Source organism: Mauremys mutica, chromosome 5 (genome assembly GCF_020497125.1).
Source record: "Mauremys mutica isolate MM-2020 ecotype Southern chromosome 5, ASM2049712v1, whole genome shotgun sequence".
NCBI lineage: Eukaryota > Metazoa > Chordata > Testudines > Geoemydidae > Mauremys > Mauremys mutica.
The window spans coordinates 57105994-57130527 of record NC_059076.1 but is presented as its reverse complement, the minus strand read 5'-3'; the positions used below and the strand labels follow the sequence as shown (position 1 = coordinate 57130527).

Genomic DNA, 24534 nt, shown 5'->3' with positions numbered 1-24534 from the left:
TCTTCTAGGATTGTGGAGCCAGACCAGGTCCCCTCTTTTTAAAGTTTCCCCATATGACCTTACATCATATAGCCTTTTCATTTTGTCAGAGGCTGTCCTCAAATTTTCCCTAGCAAAGGTGTAAACTCTTTACATTTTGTATTGTAAGATTTCTACGGAGTCCAAATAGTCATACACTATTCTGATATCAAGATCCTCTCATTGTGAAGTTTTTAGTTGCTCTGAGGTCCATACCTCGTCCCCATTCCCATTCTTCCAGTGGATGAACCATGAACATGGGCCCCTCCGTAAATTAGAGGAAAAGAGAGACACACCCATCCCTTTTAGCCGCTTATGGCTAGATCTATTTGCGATTGTGAAATCGTAGTACTGCCATTTCTCCATCCACGTGGCAAGCTGGCCCTCAGGATTTCTGAATATGAAGAGTCATATGGGAAAATATGGTCTGTCCTTATCATAATCTTCTCCCCATACACGTAGTGATGAAACCATTCTATAGATTTAACCACCTTCAGGTGGTGCAATCATTTCTCTTGGGAGAACTTACAGTAAAAGTTTAATAAGCTACCACCCTCTGAAGTTCTTTGTGTTTGTGTGTTAATACTGTCATCAAGCACTAGCATCTGTGTCCAATATGAATGGATTTTTGAAACATGGATAGGACAATACAGGAGCAGTCAGCAGAGCATTTTTAACTTTGAAAATGCTATATCACTTTCTGCTGACCACTGAAATGTTTTTGCCTTCTCACAACAACTTGTGCAGTGATTTTGCAATATAGATAAATCCACAAATGAACCTCTATAATAGGAGCAGAGTCCTGTAAAATTCTGCACATCAGTAAGTAGGCCACTCTCACATTCCCAGAGTACCAGATATTCTGGTATTTCCAGGAACAGTGTGGGCCTGTTCCTGTTGGCGTGATCCAAGGCCCCTGGGCATGGTCTCATATGCACTGTCATGTGGGGGTGCCTTTTGAAGAGCACACTGCCCCACGTCTGATTTATAGAATATCAGCGTTGGAAGGGACCTCAGGAGGTCATCTAGTCCAACCCCCTGCTCAAAGCAGGACCAATCCCCAGACAGATTTTTGCCTCAGATCCCTAAATGGCCCTGGGTTTGGCAGGCCAATGCTCAAACACTGAGCTATCCCTCTCCCGTTTGTCTCAGTACGAGTTGGGGAACAAACATTAGAAAAGCAGGGCTGTCCAGTTTAAAACTGGATGTATGGCCAGCCTACCTGTAAGTGTCAGGGGAGTTGGCCAGTTTGGTACACCCTCAATTTTCTTTTTAGTAGTGGAAATTCCCTCCTCACTTATTGTGTGCCCAAGGCAGACTACTTCTTTTTTGAACAACTCACCTTTCTTTGAGATCAGTTTCAAATTGGCCATCTTCAGTTGATCACAGGCTATTTATATACATGTTTTAGTTCAGGCTCAAATGTTTTAGCATGCACCAAGATATCATCTAGGTATAATGGATAAGCTGAAAGTGGTATGCCATGTCTCCATTAGCCTTTCATATTTAAATCTATCACTTTAAATTCCCACAAACCTTGTTCTGCTGTGAAAGCAGTTTTTTCCCCTATCTTTTGGATGCACTTCCACTTGCTGATACTCGCTTTTAATCTGGAAAGCCAGATTGAACCAATTACGGAGTTCAGAGTATCATCTATTCATATTAATGGATAAGAATCCTTTAAAGTGACTTCATTTAATTTTTGATTGTCCACACAGAATCTGGTACAGCCATCCTTTGTCTTAACCAGAACTTTGGATGAGGCCCAGGGGCTGATTGAAGGGTACGTTATGCCTTTGTGAACTATTTTTGCAATGGCTTGTAGTGCTGCTTCCCTTTTTGCCACTGATAACGGGTAAAGTGCCTGTTTAATGGGTCAGTTTATCCCAGTACCAATTTTATGATGGACCAATGTAGCACAACCTATATCTTTGTTGGATTGGGTGTACAACCTGATTCCTAACCAGAAAGTGTCTGAGTGTTCTGATATTCCCTATTTAAATGTACAGCACTGCACTGGAATGAGTCCAACAGAAACTCTGGGTGCATACCTTCACTCCCTTCTCCCTTGTAGTTTTCTTCTGTATCAGTTTTTTACCAGATCCACCATCTCATTCCACAACTGCAGTTCCCTTTTTCACTATTTTCTGTTTATCAGAAACATTTGATCAAACGAATTGGGATCAGTTTTTGTTTCAGATCCACAAGACCATTAGCAGCTAAGATTCCCCGAGACTCTGGGTCTTAAAACAGGTTTCAACCACTCCCTATCTTTGCCTTGCTGGAAAGCTTGTAGCTCTTATAAGGGTTTCTTCCCCTGGAGGCAGGAGTTCATTTACTGCAAACTAGTTGCCTACAAACCGTTTGTCTCACCTGGGCCATAAAGGGAATTTCCACAGACTGAATTTGAAAAACACCTCTCCTGGCATTGATTACACAGTTTTTAGCTGTAATAAAATCCAAAATAGTTCCTAGCTCATCTACTGTTTTAGCCACTTAGACCTCTTGCTCAAATTTCAAAAGTCCAATCTGCAAACCCAGTTTTTGGACAGGTGCTCTTGTCCCAGTGACTGTCTCAATTTGAGACCAATTAGGCAGTTCAGTTTTGGATACTCTCTTCCCTAACCTTTTTAGCATCTCCGGTCTAATTGATGTTATGTATGAATCCAGGTCAATTATTTCTGAACACATCACAGATCCTCTTATGCACTGAATAGATGAACTTCCATTATTTTTGTCTAACTGCCTAGATCTAAACAAAAATTGTGGGGCTGAGCTTTATATCTCCAAGTTTTGACTCTCAGTGATGACTTTCGGCTTGTGCATTTCCTGAACTGGGGCAGAAGCTTTCATTAGATACTTGAGACAGACTGTCTTGGCCCACGTTACATTTCTAACAATCCTCCTTTCTGTGGCCCATTTTGTCACAATACCAGCAGTTAACATAACGTTTTCCTTTATTTTTTGCCAATTTGCCTTGTTTTACAAACCAAATTGTCATGTGTTCCTATCATTCAGTGCAGTCACAAACCAGGTTAGAATACCCTGTTGCTTCATGCATATTTGATACAGGGCTCATGGTGATCAGCTTCTGTCTTCCTCAGTGGCAGCTGCTGCTTCCGGTGAATTACTGCAAGCAAAGATTCAAGTTCTGTGGCAAATTCCACAGCCTGTCAAAGTGTCTTTGGCCTCCTTTCATCGATCTTGATGTGCAAGTTCTAATCCAACTGAGCATCTATAAATTGGTCCATTGCCACTCTGTTCTGGAAGGCCTTGGTAGTAGCTGGGTATGCCAGGAGCACAAGTCTCTCCAGGTCTTCTGCTAGTTCAGGTGGTGGTCTTTTTGCGTCTCCCTCTAGTTCTTAGCTGTGCCTTGGCTAGTTCATATTCATGGCTAGCTCCAAACCACATGTCAAGGGCCTGTACCAGGTCTGGATAACTCTGTCGCTTCTCTGGGGGTAAGTTCTGAAGCACCATCAGAGCTGGGCCACCCAAGTTGGCTACTAGTAACCCTGCTTTCTGTCCATCTTCCCAGACATTCATTTGAGTTATAATGTTGAATTGAGCCAATAAGCCTCCCAGGGAGGTTGTCTCAAAAATAGCGGGGTTTTGCATCACAAGAGCTAGAACAGGCCATCCTCTTCTCTTTTGGGCCTCTGTGGGCTACAAAGGGGTAGAAAACTTTTGTAAATGCCAGGTCTTACCAAGTCCTCTGGCTGGCTCAATTCCTCATATAGGCATCTGCCTACTGCGGTGATGATCTGTAAGGCTTTGATTTCTTTCTGGAGCTTAAGTCCTTGCTGCAGCTCATCTCTGTTAGCAAGTCCCATGTTGGCTAAAGCTTGCCTGGTCTCCACTACTTCATGGAAGAACTTTTGGTTTGCAGCAGTCAGGTTGCTGGTCTCCTCTTTGATGCACCTTGCCATTCTACCCTGCAGCTGGGCTTCCCAACCAGTCTGGACACTTTGCAGTTGTTGCTCTAACAGAGCTTTGACCTCCACCCTAAGTCAACCTTCAGCCCTTTCTGGATGTGGAGATGCTGCTTTAGTTTCTTTTGTGGAGCGTTGAGCTCCTGTTTTAAGTCTTAGCCAAAAGAAATTGAAACATCTATGATTTCTGCAAACACCACCACATTTGCGCCATTCTGGTTCAAAAGGAATACTGTCTCACAATTTTTCTCCTTCAAAACTTTGACACTAATGTTGGCTCTTTTGACCCAAGTGGCTACTCAGTTTGGGGTCTGTGGGTGGTCCAGTTGGGAGTAGAAACCAGTTGTAGTCAGGTATTTCTTTGATGCAGTTTTGTTTGTTTATAAAGAATGTGCAAAGTCCTGCGTCTCTGAATTCAGAAGGAATCAAATATTGCTCATATTACCAAGAGCGCTCTTTTCATCCTGCACCTCTGATCCTAAAGTCTCTTCCCATGTTTCTTCCAGGGTCAGCCACAGTGCTTTCAGCTGCTCCTGTTCGCTGGTGTGCTCTGTCTCCCACTCTGTCATTCTTTTTTATCTCCTCTCAGTTTCTTTGTATTCTGCCTCCCTCCGCCTCCCCCCCTCCACACCCAACCCAAAACAATACTCAGCAAAAGCTCCTGGGCGGGTTCACAACTCCTTTGTGTGGGGTTTATGCCTGCAGTTGTGTTAATTGAAGGATGAATTCAGGCCTACCAATGTCAATCCCATAACAAGGTTTCACTCCCTTTATAACATAGGCTATGGGTATCATCTAGACATGATAAATCGACCCCTGAGCAGTCTCCCGTCAACTCCTATACTCCACCGCCACGAGAGGCGCAGGTGGAGTCGATGGGGGAGCGGCAACAGTCAACTCACCGCAGTGAAGACACCACAGTAAGTCGATCTAAGTATGTCATCTTCAGCTATGTTATTCACATAGCTGAAGTTGCGTAACTTAGATCGATTCTCTCCCCACCCCCCCCGCCAGTGTAGACCAGGCCTATATCTACACTACCACAGTAAGTTGACCTAAGCACACAATTCCAGCTACATGAATATCGTAACTGGAGTCGATATGTATCTATGTACCTTAGGTCAAGTTACTGCGGGGTCTACACCACGGGGGGAGGGTTGAGGGGAGAAACTGTCCTGTCGACTTACCTTACTCTTCTCGTAATGGGTAGAATACAGGGGTTGGCTGGAGAGTGATCTGCTGTCGATTTGGCCAGTCTTCACTAGACCCACTAAATCGACCGCCAGTAGATCAATCTCAGAGCGTCGATTCCGGCCGTAGTGTAGATGTAGCCATAATGTTGCCTTCTCCTCTACTAGTGGGAACAGTACCCAGACTTTCCATGATAGTCTAGTAATAGTATAGTAGTTGATATCTTCTCATGCTCCCCAGGCAGCTCTGCTGATGGTTGTATGGTCGCAGTTGGGTTTACCATGTAGTTAAATGTTCATTTGTTCATTGATGATCTTGGATTTCTATGTTGCTTTGTCCTTCTGGATTATATTTTTTCCCTTGACATTCAACTGGAACAAATCCAAACTTTTTTTTTCAAGAGGAGATAAAATATATATATTCTGACATATGAAGTGAAATTTAAAGGCTGGGATTCAGAGGGCCATAGGATGAAGACAGCATTGAATCTGAGCAACATTTAACATATTTAATGAAAGAAAAGGAATTTGGCTGTGTAACTTCCTGAACCAGTAATTAGTACAGAAAGCAATGTATTTGAACTATTGCTGCCCTTTGATGATCAATTTGAGTCTGTGCTCAACTAGCTAAGTTTTACTTAGTCTGCATTCTGAAATTATTTCCTTGCTGCTTCTTGTCATGATATGCCACAGGAGGCAGATGGACAGCAGCTTGGCTTTAAACACTAGGCAGGACTCCAGAAGAGCTGAGCAAAACTTGTTTTGATAAAAACCTTAACCTTATATTGAAGCAGTGACAGGAGTGAATACATTGAACTCTAAAAAGTGTCATTCATTTATCCTAAATTTTAACATTTTATTCATCAATGGAACAGTTTGAAAACAGAAAGCTGATTGACATGGGCTTTGAGTTTCACATGATAAATAAAAAAGACAATACGAAAATAATTAATACATTTGTCATAAGAAAATGTGTTCATGTCTTTCAAAATATATTACTTTGGTGGGAAAAGAATTTGTGTTGAACTATGTATTAGTCTGCACTACTTGCTCTGAGATTGGAACAATTGAAAGTCATACATTTTCCTTTTCAGGCAATCTCTCATTTCTCATTTATAATTTACAAGGCTATGCAAATACGCAATCTGCTTCTCTTTTGCTTTGTGTTCATAAGCCATTTTTATTAGTGAAGTTACGGCATGGGAACCAATTATCAGTTCCGAGTTTTCATATTCAAAATATTTATTAATAATCAATAAAGTTGTAGAGGAGCAAAATGGATTGAAGTTTTCAAACCTTCAAGCAATAGTAAAACCTTAATATACTTTTCTTGTTTGGCATCTCATATGTATATAACACCATCATATTGTATTACATTAAAAGCACAGAAGAACAATTGTTTTAAAACCTTATTTCACTTGTTTTCAAATAATCCTCTAAGATCTCTTGGAGAGCACCCAATTGTTAAATAGGCAACACCATGTCTGCAAGAAATGGTAGATATGTTCCTTCAGATTAAAGGACACTAGGGTTAACTCGGGTTTATAGTACCTTATGAAGAGTACAAATGAAAGCAGTGTGTATGGGGAAATGCAAGTTATTCGAGCAATCTGAACATATTCATTGCATTGGGGGCCTCATTTTCACTATTCTACTGTGGTTATATGCTGATGTAATTTCAAAAGTCTTCCTACATTTTTTTTTGGCCTGTCTAGCACTCTGTAGTGCCCTATCTGAGAAATAGTCTTCAAGACCAAAATGTAATTAAAATCCAACTCCAAAAGTTATGGGGGCAAATTCACTGCCTTGACAGCACAAATGAGGAGAAACTCCCTAGTAGGTGTAGAGTCAGCAAAGCTGGTTCCTCTGCTACCCCATCATGCAGCAATGGCACCCTGTGTTCTGGTTATCACTAGCTGGCACTCTGACCTACTACAGAGCCAAGGGTGACATGAGCAGAGAATTAGAATATGTCTCCACTTACCGGGAATCGATGCTGTGGCAATCGATGCACCAGGGGTCAAAATTTTTCACAGCCCTGAGCAATGTAGTTAAACTGACCTGACTTTATAGCGTAGACCAGCACTGGGTCTATCTGGATATCTGCAGCTGATGAATCACAGAATTCACAGGTTCAGTGACCTTCATCCTCAGTGAATTTTGAAGCTTTCAGAATGCTTCGCTCCAGAATTTGAGTGAAAAGTCTGACAATATCACAAAATAGAAAGAGCACATGCTCTGATATTTTCACATTTTTTGTGACTATTTCTGTAGCTAAAGGCTTCTGTCACCACTCAGGCTATTTCAGGAAGTGGTGCTGTTTCTCATTAAGGTCTGGTCTGCATGAGTAAAGTTATACCAGTATAGCTGTATTGGTTTGGGATGTGGGTTATTTGGCTTCCCAAACTGGTTTTGCTGCTTAACCATACTGGTATAATTAAAATGGCAACCTTTCTAGTATAGACAAGAAGTGACACACTTCTTTGTGAATGAGCAGTGAAGCCAAGCCCCAGCCTTGTGGTAAGGAACACTATTAGGCATGATCTGTTAGAAGAGACAAAGATATCACCATGACTTACACAAGAATTGGGGTGTTAATGGGGTCTTTGCAAAATTTCAACTCTGGTAATCACATATTGCCTATTAAAATTGCTGCCTCTTTTATTTTTTTTTTAACTTGGGGTATGTCTACACTACCAGATTAGTTCGATTTAACTTAATTCGAATTTGTGGAATCAACCTTACAAAGTCGAATTTGTGTGTCCACACTAAGGACACTAATTTGACTTTGTGAGTCCACACTAACGGGGCAAGTGTCGACATTGGAAGCGGTGCACTGTGGGAAGCTATCCCACAGTTCCCGCAGTCCCCACTGCCCATTGGAATTCTGGGATTTCCCCACAATGCATGCTGGGGGAAAAATGTGTCGAGGGTGGTCTTGGGTAACTGTCATCATTCAACGTGCTTTCGGACGTCTCAAGGGGAGATGGAGGAGCTTACTGACTCGCTCGGATCTCAGCGAAACCAATATCTCCATTGTTATTGCAGCTTGCTGTGTGCTCCACAATCTCTGTGAGAGCAAGGGGGAGACCTTTATGGCGGGATGGGAGGTTGAGGCAAATCGCCTGGCTGCTGATTATGCTTAGCCAGACAGCCGTGCAATTAGAAGAGCCCAACAGGAAGCGCTGTGCATCCGGGAGGCTTTGAAAGCTAGGCTCCTCAGGGAGCAGGGTAACCTGTGACTGTTCAGTTTCTTTACAGAGAAGCTGAACCTGCCCCTGCTTCAGTTACTGTTGACTTTCTTCTGCGGTTACATACCCCATTCACCACGTTTCCCCCCTTCCAACAGACGTTTAAAAATAAAGTTAATGGAACATTGTTAATTAACAACGTTTTCTTTATTAATGAATTCGCGTTAAAGGGTTGAAACAGGGAGGCAGACTGTGGTGGGTAGGGTGTGCAGTGATGTTAACACCGCTTCTACACTCGAGGAATGATAGGCTCCTGCTCCTAGAGTGGTCTGCAGTGCCGGACTGGTTGTTTCAACGGAGCCTGCCATCCCTCCTTTTCGGGACTCTGTGTGCGAGGGCTATGTGACCTTGTGGCAGGGGAGGACGGTTACAGATGCCCCTGCTGCGTGGCTCTGTGGTCCGGGACAAGGACCGCTGCATAAGTTCTGTAACCGCCCTCCCATGCCACAAAGTCATGTACCCCCCACCCACACAGAACATGGAAAACACCTCCCAGACTGACCAGGGTGCCTACTGACTGCACTGTGTGTGTGACCTGCTGTTGATCCTGCCCCCGTGTCTGTACCCTGGTAAAGGTGACTGTCCTATGCAATTAACAACCCCTTTCCCCCCGCGTTCAGAGACAGTCTTCTGTAGAAAAACTTGACAGAAATAGTAATTAAGAGCAAACTACTTTTAATAATCAACTACACAGTTAGGGGATGAAACTGGGATTGGGGCTTCGGTGAGCCAGGAAGGGAAGGACTTCTCAACATTTAGGGAATGAGAGCCTTCTTGTATTTGTGCACTCTGCAGGGGTGTAGTGACAGTTTTCACGGCCCCTGTCGCCCCTCCTTCTTGTTACTTTGGGTGAGGGGGGTTTGGGACTTTGTGGCAGGGGAGGGCGGTTGCAGATACAGTGCAGGGGGGCTCTGTCCTCCTGCCTGCGGTCCTGCAGAACATCCACAAGGCGCCGGAGCGTGTCAAATTTTCCCTGGGCATGTCCTGTGTGGCTGGTCAGAACATCCAAGCTCGGACTGCTGTTCAGAGCGTCAACAGAGTGGTGCACTGTGGGATAGCTCCCGGAGCTACTAAGGTCGATTTCCGTCCACACATAGGCTAATTCGACATAGCCATGTCGAATTTAGCGCTACTCCCCTCGCTGGGGAGGAGTACAGAATTCGAACTAAAGAGCCCTCTAGGTTGAACTAATTAGCTTCCTGGTGTGGACGGGTGCACGGTTAAGTCGAATTAACGCTGCTAAATTCGACATAAACTCCTAGTGTAGACCAGGCCTTGGATACAGCGTTTTGTTTTACTTCTGTTTCTGTCTCCTTGTTTAGCAATGTGTTTTTACATAGTTACTGTGATTCATCCCAGAGGGAGCTGGAAGTTAAGGGATACTTTATGTCTATTCTTTTTAGACCCTCATTTTGTAAAGTTTCATTCTGCAACATGACAGGCACAGTACACATGCAAGTTATTTATTTGCCCAAGATTTTGAAAAGTGACCATTGATTTTGGATGGATACTCAGCACTTTCTGAAAATCAGGCCCCTTGAAGGTGTCTCAGTCTGGACACCCTAAAACTGAGGCAACCCAAATCAGTGGTCACTTCTGAAAATGCTTGGTTATTTATTGATCTCTGTTATGGTTGTTGTCTGTAAAAGTATTACTTTTTTACCAGGGGGTTACAGAGATTCCATATAGGTTCCGTGTTTCAATTTGAATAAGTATACAGAAGTGCAGATGCTTATCAATATATATATCCTTGTTTCTTACATAGCCCAACTTCCAAATATCTCTCAGATGTCCAGCAATTCTTGTGAGATTTACACCACATCCTGGTTTTGGCTAGGCCAAAATACCAAGACTTTGTCTAGACTAGAATTTAATAGTGCGATGTTAGCATGTGTTACATGATAAGATCTGATGTAGACAAGACCTTTAACACGTTCTGAGCTGGTTACTTTCTTCTTGTCTCCACTAGACTTTTACAAGTGTTAGTTAGCACATGCTGACATCGCATCTTTAAATCCTAGTCTAACCAGGCCCAAGAGAATAACTCTTCTTGAGTTATGTCACCAAACAGGAAACAGCAAAGGCATATCCAAACCTTTCCTCTCTGCCCCCAAAGTGAAAACACTCATCCATGCGCTGATTATTTCCCATCTTGATTTCCCCTCCCCCCCTTTCTCATCTCTGGGATCTCTGACACATCTATCATTTCACTTGTCCATCCAAAATGCAGACACTAAACTTATCTTTTTTGCCCTTTGATGAGACCACTTCATCCTTTGTTTCCACTCACATCCCATGCTCCCCAACATGGGTTTTAAACTTCTTGTTACCTATGTTCAAGACAAGTGTCCATCTCTGAGCTCATCTCATACAAATGGTCTTTATGTCCCCTCCACTTAGCCAGGATTGCCAGTCTCCAAGGCTTGTTCATCTCTTTCTCCGACTCCTGTTTCTGTGCCTTTTTCCCATAAACATGGAATGCATTCCCCATTCTGGTTTGCTAGACCTTCACCCTCTTTATAGAAGTGTTTGCATGTGTGCGTGCATGCAAGAAACTCAGATTATTCCTGTAGGTTTCTGGTGCATCTCATCTTCTATATTTCTGTCATTCGGATTGTAAGCGGTTTATGGCGGGGACTGTCATCATTTTGTATCTTGTGAGCAAACTGTTGGTGATTAACAAGTTAGTATTGTAATTACTAGTGTAAATGCAGTATAAAGCACACCAAAGTAGGGAAATTCCCTCTAATTCTTCTTTATTTAATTGTCTGTGTATGTGTATATCTCTGTTCTATGCACAGTATGACATATATAGAATACACAGCATACTAATTCATTAGTACTTAAGCAAATATCAACAATCAGTTGTTTTAACCTAATGTAGGTGGGATCTGTGGTCTTTTTCACTTCTTGCTTGTTTATTTTAGTGCTTCATTTCTCTCTCTTATTTTTCTCTGTCCAGGCAAGATTTTAATCTAATATTTTGTGTTTGAGTTCTAAATGCATAGCATGTCTGCCTGAAAACCCTCATATACTAATGGTACTTTAAATTCACAGTGTCTGACACAACTAATGATGGTTTCTCCCTGGACATTTATAGAGGTTTTTTTGATTTGTGTGCCTGTAACATTCAAAAATAAGATTTGTTTTCATATTGTGATTTAACATTTCTATTTGCTGTGAGGAGATGAAAAAGGGGAGGGGAGGGGCCAGAGTATCAAGATCTTGGTGTTTTCATTTCATTCTATTATAGTGCATTTCTTTTGTAGGTAGAATCAGACCTGTTGTGACCAATACATTCTCAAATATGCTTGCAGGTTTATTTTTTGGCCTGGAAAATTTGTTTCCTACAAAGAGTGAGCGTAAGATTTTACTTTTACATTTTAGTTTCAGTCCAAGGCGATAGAAAAGCTTAAATTCATCACTGCCTGACATTCTTGGTTAAATATTTAAGGCTAATTGGTAATGTGATTGAAGTTTGGCATGCTGATCAAAATGCATTAAACTGTTGTGAACTGTCAGTGTTTTACCAGTTGCACCTGACATGATACATAAGTTTTAAAGGGTATATTTGACCTGGCAACAGCAGTTTGTATTGCTTACTCCCTTTTTCCTCATAGATTGATTTATCTATTCAGTACTGGAGCTTGGTCTACCTGTGCCAATTTTTACACAAGAAAGAGAAAAGAGATGAAAATTTAGGTCAAAGTTGTAGTCTGTATTAATTCAAAGGACAGAGGGAACTGACACGAATCCATTAAACTAGTGTTACCTTTTGTTTTTTAAAAGGACACTAGCAAATTATTTTCAAACATTTTAAAATTGTTTATGTACTGTTGATAATAAATACTCATGGCGACCTGAAATCCTGATTCTTTACTACTCATTTCCACCCCGTTTCATGCTCATTTGTCAGTTAATGTAGGGTTGCTTGTGTGCTGAGCTGCTGGATTGTTTGTGTGTGTGTGTGTGTGTGTTTTTGTTTTTTATTATTGTTTGGTGCACTTGGTTTGTAGCAAACAACACCCCACATACATACCACACAAAGATTTATATAAAATTTTACCAAGCTTATGTTAGAAAAAATTGTTTTTCTGTATTGTCAGAGTACATACATTTAAATGTCTTCAATTTTAGATAACAGTGGCTAGTACCAATAAGTAAACATTTATCTTAAACCACAGAGGTCACTGCATTTTCAGATTGTATTGTCGGAACAGGAAAATATCCCAAATAACTATGGTGAACAAGGCCATAATCATGAAAAGACCTACACATGTGCTAAACTTTCCACACTCTGAGTAGGCCCTTTGACTTCTTTTGGGACTCTTCATAGTGTGTAAAATTAAAGACATGTGTGAGAACAGCGCAAAGTCCCACTGAAGTCACTGGGGCTCTGCACAGGTGAAAGGGAAAGCTCCTAGGGTTCTCATTGCAGGATCAGGGCCCATATTACCTTGGGGAAGTCACTTAATCTCCCTTATTTCCTGCTTCCTATGTGAGGATTGATTAATTAGTTTTTGTAAGGAACCATAAAAAGGTTGATGTTGAGGAGGAGGCATACAATGTTTTCTCTGAGAATTCTTCCAAGAATGTGGTATACTTAAAAAAAAAAAAAAGTTATTCTGAAAGTTATTTTCTCCTAACATGCCAACCTTATAGCCCCCTTCTCCAGTGCCTTCCTGTTTCTTATCATACCATAACAAATTCAAGCTCCTCATTTTCACCTATACAGTCATAGGGCTCCGCAACCTGAGTGACTTCTGCAGCAGCCAGTGTGGCTGACCCCAGGGGAGCCCAAGCAGCTGGCTCAGGGGGCAGCTGCTCAGGTGGCCCCACCGACAGCCATACCGGCCATTGCTGGCAGCGGCAGCTCCAGGCACCAGCGCTCCAAGTGCATGCCTGGGGCAGCAACCCGTGGGGGACTCCCTGCTGGTCCCTGCGAGGGCAGCAGTCAGGCTGCCTTCGGTGGCAATTCGGCAGCAGGTACACCGAATCCATGGGACCAGGGACCTCCTGCAGGCATGCCGCTGAAGACTGCCTGACTGCCATGCTTGGGGCAGCAAAAAGCTAGAGCTGCCTCTAATTGCTGGAGTGGCTCCGCAGCCAGCCACTCGGGTGGCCCCCCAGACAGCTGCACCGACCACTGCTGGAGCAGCTTGGGGCCAGCCGCACTGGCTACTGTTCGAGTGGTCCCCAGGCAGCTGGCCCTGTGGACTGCCCAAGCAGCAGTCCCCGGGTTGGCCAGAGCAGCTGCTGCTCTGGCAGCTCCTGGCAGTGGTCCCTGGGGCGGCTGGAGCAGCTGCTGGCCCGGTGGCTCCCGGCAGCTGGTGACACTGGTGCACACAGACCCTGTGGCAGCCCCCTGAGGCGCCTCCCCCCCCCCCCCCGCAGCAGCAGCTGCCCCAAGATTGGAATTCGTAGCGAGAATGAGGGAGAGAAATGACTGCAGAGATGTATTTGAAGGCAATATGAAGGCTATGATTTAGTCAGGGGTATTTTTGGTAAAAGTCATGGACAGTTCATGGGTCGTGAATTTTGTTTATTGTCCATGACCTGTCCATGACTTTTACTAAAAATACCCCTGTCATTTCTCCCCCTCGTTCCCTCTACTCTTCCCAATCTGCTCATCTTACTATGGAACTCCCAGTATCTCTTTTAACTGCTTGCAATTTTATGCCTCTTACCATGCTGCCTCATACACCTGGAATAGTCTTTCACTTTTCATCCTCCAAGTTCCTTGCTCTCCTTAAAACCCAGCTCTCCAACAGTGCATCTTCCGTTCTTCTCACTGTTCATAATCCCCCAAACCTCCCTCTCCTAGTCCTGTTTTGCAGTCAGTAGGAGTTGAGAAGGCACCCTGCACCTTACATGCTACAGATACGGTCTATCCCACCATAAATTTAGAGATCCATATTTGAACTTTATATCTTCGACAACAAACTCAGTAATACAGGAATGTTTCTTCCCTGCTTATTTGCATGATACAGTAAAAATATCTCCCCAATAGCTGAGGAATGGTATTGGTCCTTGAAGTTAGCTATAGAGAGGATTGCCAAAGAGTGTTCAAACTTGCTTCACTATTTTGGTTTAGCAGCAGGTTTAGTGATACACAGTGTATATCCTTTCCTGACAGATAGTGTTAGAAACCAAAGTATTGATGTGTGCAGTAAATTGGCAGATTATAAAATGGGGGCATTGGCACAATGTGTAATGGAGTTTTCTTAGAAGTACCCTAGGCAGGGGCAGCTCTATGTTTTTTGCCACCCAAGCATGGCAGTCAGGCAGCCTTTGGCGGCACTCTTGCAGGCGGTCCACTGGTCATGCGGATTTGGCGGTGTGTCTGCAGGTGATCTGCCAGTCCCGCGCCTTCAGCGTATCCGCCGCCGAAGCCACGGGACTGGCGGACCTCCCGCAGGCATGCTGCCGAAGGCTGCCTGACTGCCGTGCTCACAGCAACCGGAAGGCCACCCCTTGCGGCTTGCGCTGGTGCCTGGAGCCGCCCCTGACCCTAGGTCAGGTCTGCACTACAAATTCACATCGGCACAACTGCATCGCTCAAGGGTGTGAAAAAGCCATGACCCAGAGCAACGTAGTTATACTGACCTAATCCCTGGTGTAGGCAGCATTCTGACAATGGGAGATCTTCTCCATTGATATAGCTACTGCCTTTTATGGAGGTGGATTAATTACACTAATGGGAGACGCTTTCCCATCGGTGTAGTAGCATCTTCACTAAAGTGTTATGGTGGCATGCAGAGGTGCTGTAGCTTTTTAAGTGTAGACCTGCCCCTAGTCAGAATAACATTTAGAACATTCATGGTATTTGTGGAAGAGTTCAATCTTCTTTTAGACAGCACTCGCCCATCTAGAGTTTTAACTAATATATTCAAAGTTCTCCTTGTTATAAGCCATGTTGGACAAATACATTGCTGTCCTATTGTTACTATTTACTTTATGGTAGTAGAAAATGAGTTTAATACAGATGAAAGCGGCTACAAAATGAATAGAAGAGCAAATGTGTACTGACATAAATATTTGTATTGAAGTGACAAGAGGCTGCTGAAGAATAAACTTTTAATTTTACTTATTTTTGGTTTCAGAACTTCTGATGGTGGAAAGACAGTTGGTACCATAGATGTCAGCATTGTGAAGATGGGGGAGATAGAGGAGGGGGAAGTAGACCACATCACAACAGATGTGCAGGGACAAAAGGTATGAAATCAGTCAGCTCATTGCACAAATTAAATTAGAATGATCAGTGGTGCCAGATGCCTATATTACTAATACCACACTGGGATTTAAGTTCTCATTATTCAAAAAACCTAAATGAGAAATCAGCACTGGAATGAAGTACAATATGTGTGCTCAGCTCTCTCAACTCAAAATACATTTGCATAGAGCTGTGCCAAGTGATACTCTGTTCTCAGACGTTCCCCTTCTGTTTTGTTAGAACAAAAGTATTCATTTAAACCTCAATCAACCATAATTAACCACTACTTGAGAGCTGTCAGAATGTAGTATCAGGCACTAGTGTTGTGAAGGGTCAAAACTTGGGTTTGGGTTTATTAATAAGCACAAAATACATAACATGAATTATAGGCCAAGCTGCCTTCCCAGGCTATTCCTCTCTTGGTGCAGCTTGGCCCTACAATTTAAATTCCTCTTCTGTGAGAGGACCACTCCCCTCGTCCCCAAGCCCTGTTGTTTAGTTGAGGCAGTTAATGAGCTATATTTACCATAGTGAGTCTGCAGGAATTAATTGGTAACTCTTTGCTGGGTTCCAATACTTGTTGATGGGGTGGGTTGACAGAAGAATACAGCAAACTTGTTACAGCCATAGTTTCAGTGGTCTTTGAATGCATTTGTTAATGTGAGTAAATGGGTATTTGCATGTGTAAATTAAGTGAGACACAGTTACCCAATTTCCTGTTTGTGTGCACAAACAGGTAGGGTGCAATTCCAGAGACAATTTTTGAGGAAGTTACACTACTTCCTCATCAATATATTGAAATACCCCCAACCAATTAGTTTTGAACTGAGTGTAATATTCAGTATGCTGAAAGTCTGCACATTCAGGTGGAGGGAAACTGGTAGCCAATCCTAGATCTGGGATGTTGATTGGTACAAAAAGACCACCTCCAAAGGGCAACATCTCCCCCTTGCTTACAAACCCTTTCACAGTACACTCACAACCCTCCTACGACCAGATGTTCACGTGAGGATCTGGCTGTTAGTACCATTCAGAATTCAGAGTAGGGTGAGGAATTACTAGCATTAGTAGAGATTTCTGTCCTGATGTTAGTAAGCCCTGAACGTTTTACTAAGTGCAAGGTCAGCCCAAAATAGAAGGGGGAAATACTAAAATAGTCAGCTTGAACAAGAATTTATTATACTAATCACTGACTCCTTGGCTGCAGACACACTCTTGCCATTGTAACCCATGTGGTTCTGCTGTGTAGAAGGGCAGAATTCCTTGCATGGTACAGAGCTTTGATTCATAGGGGTTCCCCTTGCAACACAGAGCATGGGGGGCAGATAGGGCCACATCTGGGAAAGCTATGGAAGAGGCAGAGATTAGAGCAGAATATCTGCAGCTATATACATCCTTTTGCCCTCTGTCGCACCTCCTGTGGAAAGGGGGCTTGGCAGCAGCCTTCAGAGGCTATGGCAGCCTTACTGTTGCAGTAGAAGCTGCAAAATACTTTGTCAGCCTTTCCAACACGTGAAGGAAGGATTCCTTCTATCTTATTCTGCACTAACCCCAGAATGATGCAAAGCATAGTTATGTGCTTTGTCTGTCTGTCTGTTGTTTAGGATTTAGACCTAAAAGAAATACAAGAACACAACAGAAGCTGGTGTGCTGCCTTTGAAAGGGGAAAAAAACAGATGACAAGATTTAAAAATATAGCTTTCTTAAAACATTAGAGCTCAGAATTATACATGAGTGGGAAGCCAGAAGAGGAGCCATTAAAAATGGTTTAGAAGATTATGTAAAAGTAAGTAGTGCTAAGAGATGAAATCAAGTGAGGAAAGAGATGTCAAAAAGAGGACAGTAAAAAAAAAATTCCCACCCTTTCCCCTCAACCCTGATTTTAAATTGCTTTTGTACTAAATCATGCTGCCTGCTGTGATTTTGAGAGCAGCCCTTGAAAGAAATTCCTTTGAAATTATATAACTCGTCAAAAATTGTTTTCTACTGCATTTTAGGACAGTCCTTCATGTTTTGCTGCCTTCTGTACAGAGACTCCAGTGTTACAACCTATTATTAAATATTACAACTGAGTTGTACAGGGAAAATGCAAATTAGTAATTAAAAATAAAATCGCTTCACAAAACAGGTAGGGTTGGAAATATGGCTTATCACAAATATTTTGTCCAAGGCCATTCATATTTAACTGTTTTACATTTCTTTTGCAGCAACTTCCGAAAAATTCCATTTGTGGTTATGTTTCCTTTCAAAGTGTTACATCTTTTCTTTTGTAGTGTGCACTGGTGTGTGAATGTACAGCACCTGAAGGCATAAGTGGTAAAGACAGCTTACCTCTATTAAATGCAGGTATGTGTTATAACTTCGAAAATTCTTTAAATAATTAGGGTTATAATACTGTACTAGGTTATCTTTGTTAGTGGGAGAACTTAGGGAAAACCACCAAAATCTCACGCATACAAAGATTTTGAACAGAGCACTTTTAAAATGTTGTGCCCCATTTAATGTTCACTTGAAGTTTAACATTTGCATCTATATAAGCACCAGACACTGAATGTTTAATAAAAGCAAACTACAAAAGATGTTCAAAGGGCATTTTAGTAGTTCAAACAACAAGATGTTTGTAATTCTTTTACGTATATATTCTAATGCATTTTGAGTAGATTGCTATTTGATTCCAAAATAATGGGCTGCTATACAACAATACCAGTTTGAAGAATTTCAGAACCACTAGAGATTTAAGGTGTTTTCCTGAAAACCCTGCTCCTGGAAGCTTTCTTCACTCACTGGAGTAGAGTGCAGTTGACTACTTGTGTGAGGAAGGATTTGCAGAAATTGGCCCTGAAAAGTTACTTTGTGGTACTCTGCTGAATACTCTCACATTTGGAGCCTTATCCAGTGCCCATTGAAGTCAGTGGAAAGACTCCAGTTGACTTCAGTAAGCACTGGATGAGGCCCACTGTTTTTTTGTAATGTATGGTGTTGTGTTAATTACTATAAAGTAGTTATAGTTGCACACACATTATTTGACTCCTGAGTACGCCTCTCCCACTGTTTATACAGTGTTAGCTGAGATTGTGTTGAAAGCCCTGTGATTTTAAATGGAAGGGGCTGCTGGCAGGGCATTTTGACGTCAGAATCTGCTCCGGAGCTCACTTCAGACTTTGGTTTGAAGTGTTTATATGCTCAACCCATTTCACTCTTTCTCATTATACAAAGAAATATTACATGATGGTGTGGAGTACTGTAAAAGTGTTATCTGCCTGAGTGTAGGAATTTACATCTCTCAGCAGTAAGAAAGACACAAGTAAGCTATGCAGTCACCCAAAACATACCACACCAGCATGTATTCTTTATGCCCCACATACATTACAGATAGAAATATGTTTTTTAGAAAAACGTAAAGCCTTATTTACCATGAGACCAAATGCTCAGGTCTCAGAGGTAGCATGGAAACCTCTAAAAATGACTTGAAATAACTTTTCCTTATATATAAAATATCACAATATGTTTTTTGTGAACTTTGAATCCAGTTGGGAAGCCTATCTGTAACCCTTAAAGTTGCTATTTGTAGTTCTGCATGACTCTGAGATACAGGATTTTAAAACTGACATTTTTATGTATAAAAAACATGTTACAGGTCCAGTAATGAGTCTTGCCCATCCTGGGCCTCTGGGTTTTTTTTTGTTTTGTTTTGTTTTTGCGGGGAGGAGGAGAAGCCCACTTATTGGGGGGAGAATGAAAAATATTTTTCTGGTTGCTTGATTTTTTTTTTTTTTTTTAGTTGAAACTACTTGGGGGAGATTAGGGGCTGGGAGAGATTAGTAATGTGACCTGAACTTTACCTATGAATCAGACATGCATGATAAATTAATTTATCACATGGCTCTATAATTTATTACATCAATATCATCTCCAAATATCTGGGTTTATATGAATCTCTCTCTGTCTCTCTCCCCATATATATGTTCTCTCTATACCTCACTCTTTCCCTCTCTTTCGGTGTATATATATTTGTGTTGTGATAGACCCAGGCCAGTTGGGAACAGCAGAGTAGTAGAAGGGAGATATACTGGCCACTGGATAAGCAGTTTTCTGTTCCTGGAGTGACCAGAACAGGAGCTGCTCCAGGCTAATAAGAACACCTGACTCCAATTAACTTGCTAAGAATCAGGAGAGGCTGTTAAGCACCTGACTCTAATTAAGGCCCCTCTGATGCTATAAAAGGGCTCACTCCAGTCAGGCCAAGGGGAGCCAGAGGAGAGGAAGTGCATGTGAGGAGCTGGGAGTAAGAGGTGCAAGAAGCTGAGAGTGAGTAGGCATACTGCTGGAGGACTGAGAAGTACAAGTGTTATCAGACATCAGGAGGAAGGTCCAGTAATGAGGACAAAGAAGGTGTTGGGAGGAGGCCATGGGGAAGTAGCCCAGGGAGTTGTAGCTGTAGCTGTCACACAACTGTACCAGGAGGCACTCTAGACAGCTGCAGTCCCCTGGGCTGGAACCCACAGTAGAGGGCGGGCCTGGTTCCCCTCAAACCTCACAACTCCTGATCAGACACAGGAGGAATTGACCTGGACTGTGGCTTCTACCAGAGGGGAAGATATCTGCTCTGTTTCCCGATCCATAGAGTGAATCTGTGAGGTGAGCAAATCTGCCAATAAGCGCAGGATCCACCAAGGTAGAGGAGGAACTTTGTCACAGTGTGTAAATGTGTATAACAGTGTCTCTCTTTCTGGTGTGTGTATACTGCACTGTATATACATACTCCTTGGGTAATTCTGTACCAAAAAAATTAAAAATTCTGTGCACAATTTTTATTTGTCAAAATAAAACACTATATTCACTCCAGTTTCAGTTACTTGGGTAATTTATTTCAAAATGTTTGTCAACAATACAGACAACAACAAACAAGATTCCCCCAGGAGTACAGAGTTAAAGAAACCCCTACAATAACCCAGTTCCAGCTGGGAGGTGCTGGAGGGGGCTACATGTGGGCCCCCCTGAACCCAGTCATCCCTCCTCTTCCCAGAGCCCAGACACCTGCAGCTTCCCTCCCCTCAGCACCTTTACTCCCCTCAGCTTCTTTACTGTCCCACTGGGAGATGTGGTCTGGGCCTGCCCTTCCTCACCCTTTGCCAGAGCTGGGTCTCCCAGGCCCTCTCCTGTCCCTGAGCTGATGAAGATCAAGCCAGGCAGCCAGAGCTTGCAGAGCCTACATTCTTGCTGGGCTGGGCGCTCTGCTCACTTCAAACTGGAGAGCTGGACTCTGCAGAGTCCAGTGGTCCCTAATGGACAGCAGCAGCTCTGCAGCCCCAATTCTGCAGGGAAAATATGAAATTCTGTGCAGAACATTAATTCTGTGGAAATTCTGCATTGTGCGGTGGTGCAGAATTTCCCCAGGAGTAATATACTGTGTATATACCTATATAAGTGTATTACAGTATACATTTTTGATTCTCTGTCTTGAGTTGTTTATCATGCCAGGGAAACTATGAAACTTTAAAAAAAAAAAAAAAGTAGGCATAGTAGGACATTGGCATTCATCTCAAGCTTGGATCTTAATCCATGAAACACAGACCTCAAGTGAGTTGTGAAGCACTTACTGAGTGATGTGAATGAATGTCATATCTCACAGAGCCTCATCATTATTCCATTTTTACCTCGAGACTTCATTTATACTATTAGAAATTCACTTATCCATTTATAATACTGGAAATTTAAAATAATTTTCTCACGTTTTTCACATAAAGGTATGAAAGAGGAGAAAAGTAACTAAAATCTAATAAAAACGAGCAAAACTAAAGTTATTTTTTTCTGAAATAATATGTATATTTGCTTTTATTCTAAAGGGAAAAATCCATAAATAACAGTATTAGAATTTACAACATGACAGTAGTTTTCTTTGATCTTCATTAGACAGTGAACAGAAGTTCAAACAAGAAATAATGTTCACTCTTTTTGTTTTACAAGTTTCATTTTTTTGGCGGGGAGGCTGAAGAATAGCATGTGGAGAAGTAAATGATTGCCAAGGAACAGAAAACACTGCAGTCTTTACATTTACAGTGAGAATGTCAGAAAATGCAGTTTGTTAAATACATATCAGTGATTTCCTGGCTTCCACACGTAGATGCACTTTTAAAAGAGAACTTTCTCCATTTTGCTCAATGAAATGTTTTGAAAGTTTGTACATAAGCAAGTCTCTCTCTACATAAATTTCACAGTTTTATAAATGTGGAGAGTTTTGGATTGAGCAAGCCTTTACTCCATATGTTACAAAATGCGTTACTGCCAAGGCCAAATATTCAAAAGTCATGAGGCACGCCCCCTCAAAATCATGAGATTGACTTAAAAATCATGAGATTTAAACAATAATAAATTTGGGATGCTTTTTAATTTGTCTTCTGGCTTTCAGCCTTTAAAGTTTCCTAAGCTTTTTTCCATAATCATAAGGTCTAGAACACGGGTCTGCAACCCGCGGTTCCGGAGCCGCATGCGGCTCTTCAGCTTCCTTGATGTGGCTCCCTTCGGCCTTGACAAAAGAAAAAAAAAAAGAAAAAAAAAGAATAACGGTTATTTATTAATTTAATTTTTATTTATATATTATTTTATTTTTGTTTATTTTGTTGCACAGTTATCTTGGAGTTCGAGGTGATACTTTAACATCGAATTTTTAAAAAGTTTTTATAATTTGTCAATTAAAATATGCGTCACATCCACGTCTATAGCCCTCGCCTTTACCTGCAGGTGGCTTCTTGAGTGTGCGACCCCCGCAGTAAGCTAACCATGAATACATCCCAAAAAAGAAAAATCTCAGAAGAAAATAGAGAGTTTAATTCTGCATGGACAGATTCCTTTGCCTTCACTGCCAACGACGCTGGCTTACCTGTGTGCTTGATATGTGGCGAGAAATTAGCAACAACAAAAAATGTAATGTTGAAAGACATTTTCAAAACAAGCACTCAGCATTTTCTGAAAAGTACCCAACTGAAGATGGGCGAAAGAGAGCGATTTCGGAACTACTACGGAAAGTTGAGCAGAGCAAACATACTTTCAAGAAGTGGATCAACTCTCCAAACTCAACTACAGCTGCTAGTTTTGTGGCAGCTCATGAGATCGTAAGGAGGGGGAAGCCGTTCACAGACGGAGAATACATGAAAGAATCGTTCATAAAAATATCAGAGCATCTATTCTCCAAATTCAAAAACAAACAGGAAATTATTCAGAAAATTAAAGAAATGCCTCTCTCTGCAAAGACCGTCAAGGACAGGACCATTAAAATGGCAACAAACATCACCAGTAAGCAAATTGATGACATCAATTCAGCTCAAGCATATTCAATTGCCTGTGATGAGTCAAGTGATGTAAACGATATTGAGCAGACAGCACTGTTATGCAGATATCTGAACTCTGATGGGCCGCAGGAAGAACTGATTGAACTCATACTGCTAAAGGGCCAAACGCGGGGACAGGACATTTGTGAGGCTGTTTTGAGTTGTCTAAAAGCCAAAGGAATAAACACCACTCACCTGGTGTCAGTGTCTACTGATGGTGCACCCAGTATGAGAGGAGCACAGAAGGGCTTTGTGAATTTACTTCAAAAGTCGCTGGATCGAGAGCTGATGACGTTTCACTGCATCTTGCACCAAGAAGCACTGTGCGCTCAAACATTCCCCCCTGAATGTGTGGAAGTGATGAACCTCGTTATTAAGATAGTGAACAAAATAATTGCAAACGGGTTAAACCACCGACAGTTTTGTTCATGGTTAGATGAAGTCGAGAGCGCATATTTGGATCTCCTGCTGCACAACAGAGTTCGGTGGCTGTCAAGGGGAGACGTGCTGAAACGCTTCGCTGCTGGTCTGGAACATGTGAAAACCTTCTTGGAAAGCAAAGGCCTCAGCTATCCCGAACTGGGAGACCTCGATTGGCTGGAGAAGTTTTATTTCATGGTGGATATGACAAGTCACTTAAACACGGTGAATAAAAATCTCCATGGAAAGGGAAGCACGGCCCTGCAGTTGCTGGAGGATGTTCTGGCATTTGAGCGCAAGATGACAGTGTTTGCCAGAGATGTACAGAGAGGTACGCTCTCTCACTTCCCCTCCCTGAGAGAGTTCAAAGAAGAGAACAATCACATAAATTGTGAAAAGAACAGGAGTATTTGTGGCACCTTAAAGACTAACAAATTTATTTTAGCATGAGCTTTCGTGAGCTGCAGCTCACTTCTTCGGATGCATAGAATGGAACACACAGACAGGAGAAATTTATACATACAGAGAACATGAAAAGGTGGAAGTATGCATACCAACAGGAAGAGTCTAATCAATTGAGATTATTTACACCGTGCAATTATGGCAATGCAAGCTGCATTTGGAGAAAGATTCAGCGAGTTCAGAAAGGAAAAAAACACTCTGTCCTTCCCTGTCACACCGCTGGACATTGACCCATCCCTGTTGAACATATCTGCATTCACAGGGATAAGTCAGTCCGATCTTGAAATTGAACTGGCCGACATAGCGGATAAAGACTTATGGGTGTCCAAGTTCAAAAGCCTGACAGCGGATCTCGAAGAAGTCGCCCGTCAGAAGGCCACTCTCGCTAAAGAGCACAAATGGAATGATATTGAAAACCTCCCCAAACCCGACAAACTTGTTTTTGAAACATGGAGTGCCATTCCCGACACGTATATGAACATGAAAAAGTATGCATTTGGAGTCCTGTCCATCTTTGGCTCAACATTCTGTTGTTGGAACAGGTAAAATTAAAAAAAGATTAAAACTTTTAAAAGTTTATAAGCAGTGTTGTGTTTTGCGGCTCCAGACTATTTTTCTTTAGTGAAAGAGGGGGCAAAATGGCTCTTTTGATAGTAAAGGTTGCCGACCCCTGGTCTAGAAACTTGAAAAACAAAGCAAAAAGAAAAAAAAGGCAAGATTGTT

General features: G+C 42.2%; 1 protein-coding gene across 1 annotated transcript in view; it reads left to right on the top strand.

Annotated features, from left to right (window-relative positions):
- Window positions 1-24534, top strand: part of INPP4B (inositol polyphosphate-4-phosphatase type II B) — a 516678-nt gene that overhangs the window by 304374 nt on the left and 187770 nt on the right. Inside the window, exons 11-12 of the mRNA XM_045019298.1 lie at window positions 15492-15603; window positions 17875-17947. Coding sequence (XP_044875233.1) covers window positions 15492-15603; window positions 17875-17947 — 185 coding nt within the window. The remainder of the gene's footprint in view (window positions 1-15491; window positions 15604-17874; window positions 17948-24534) is intronic.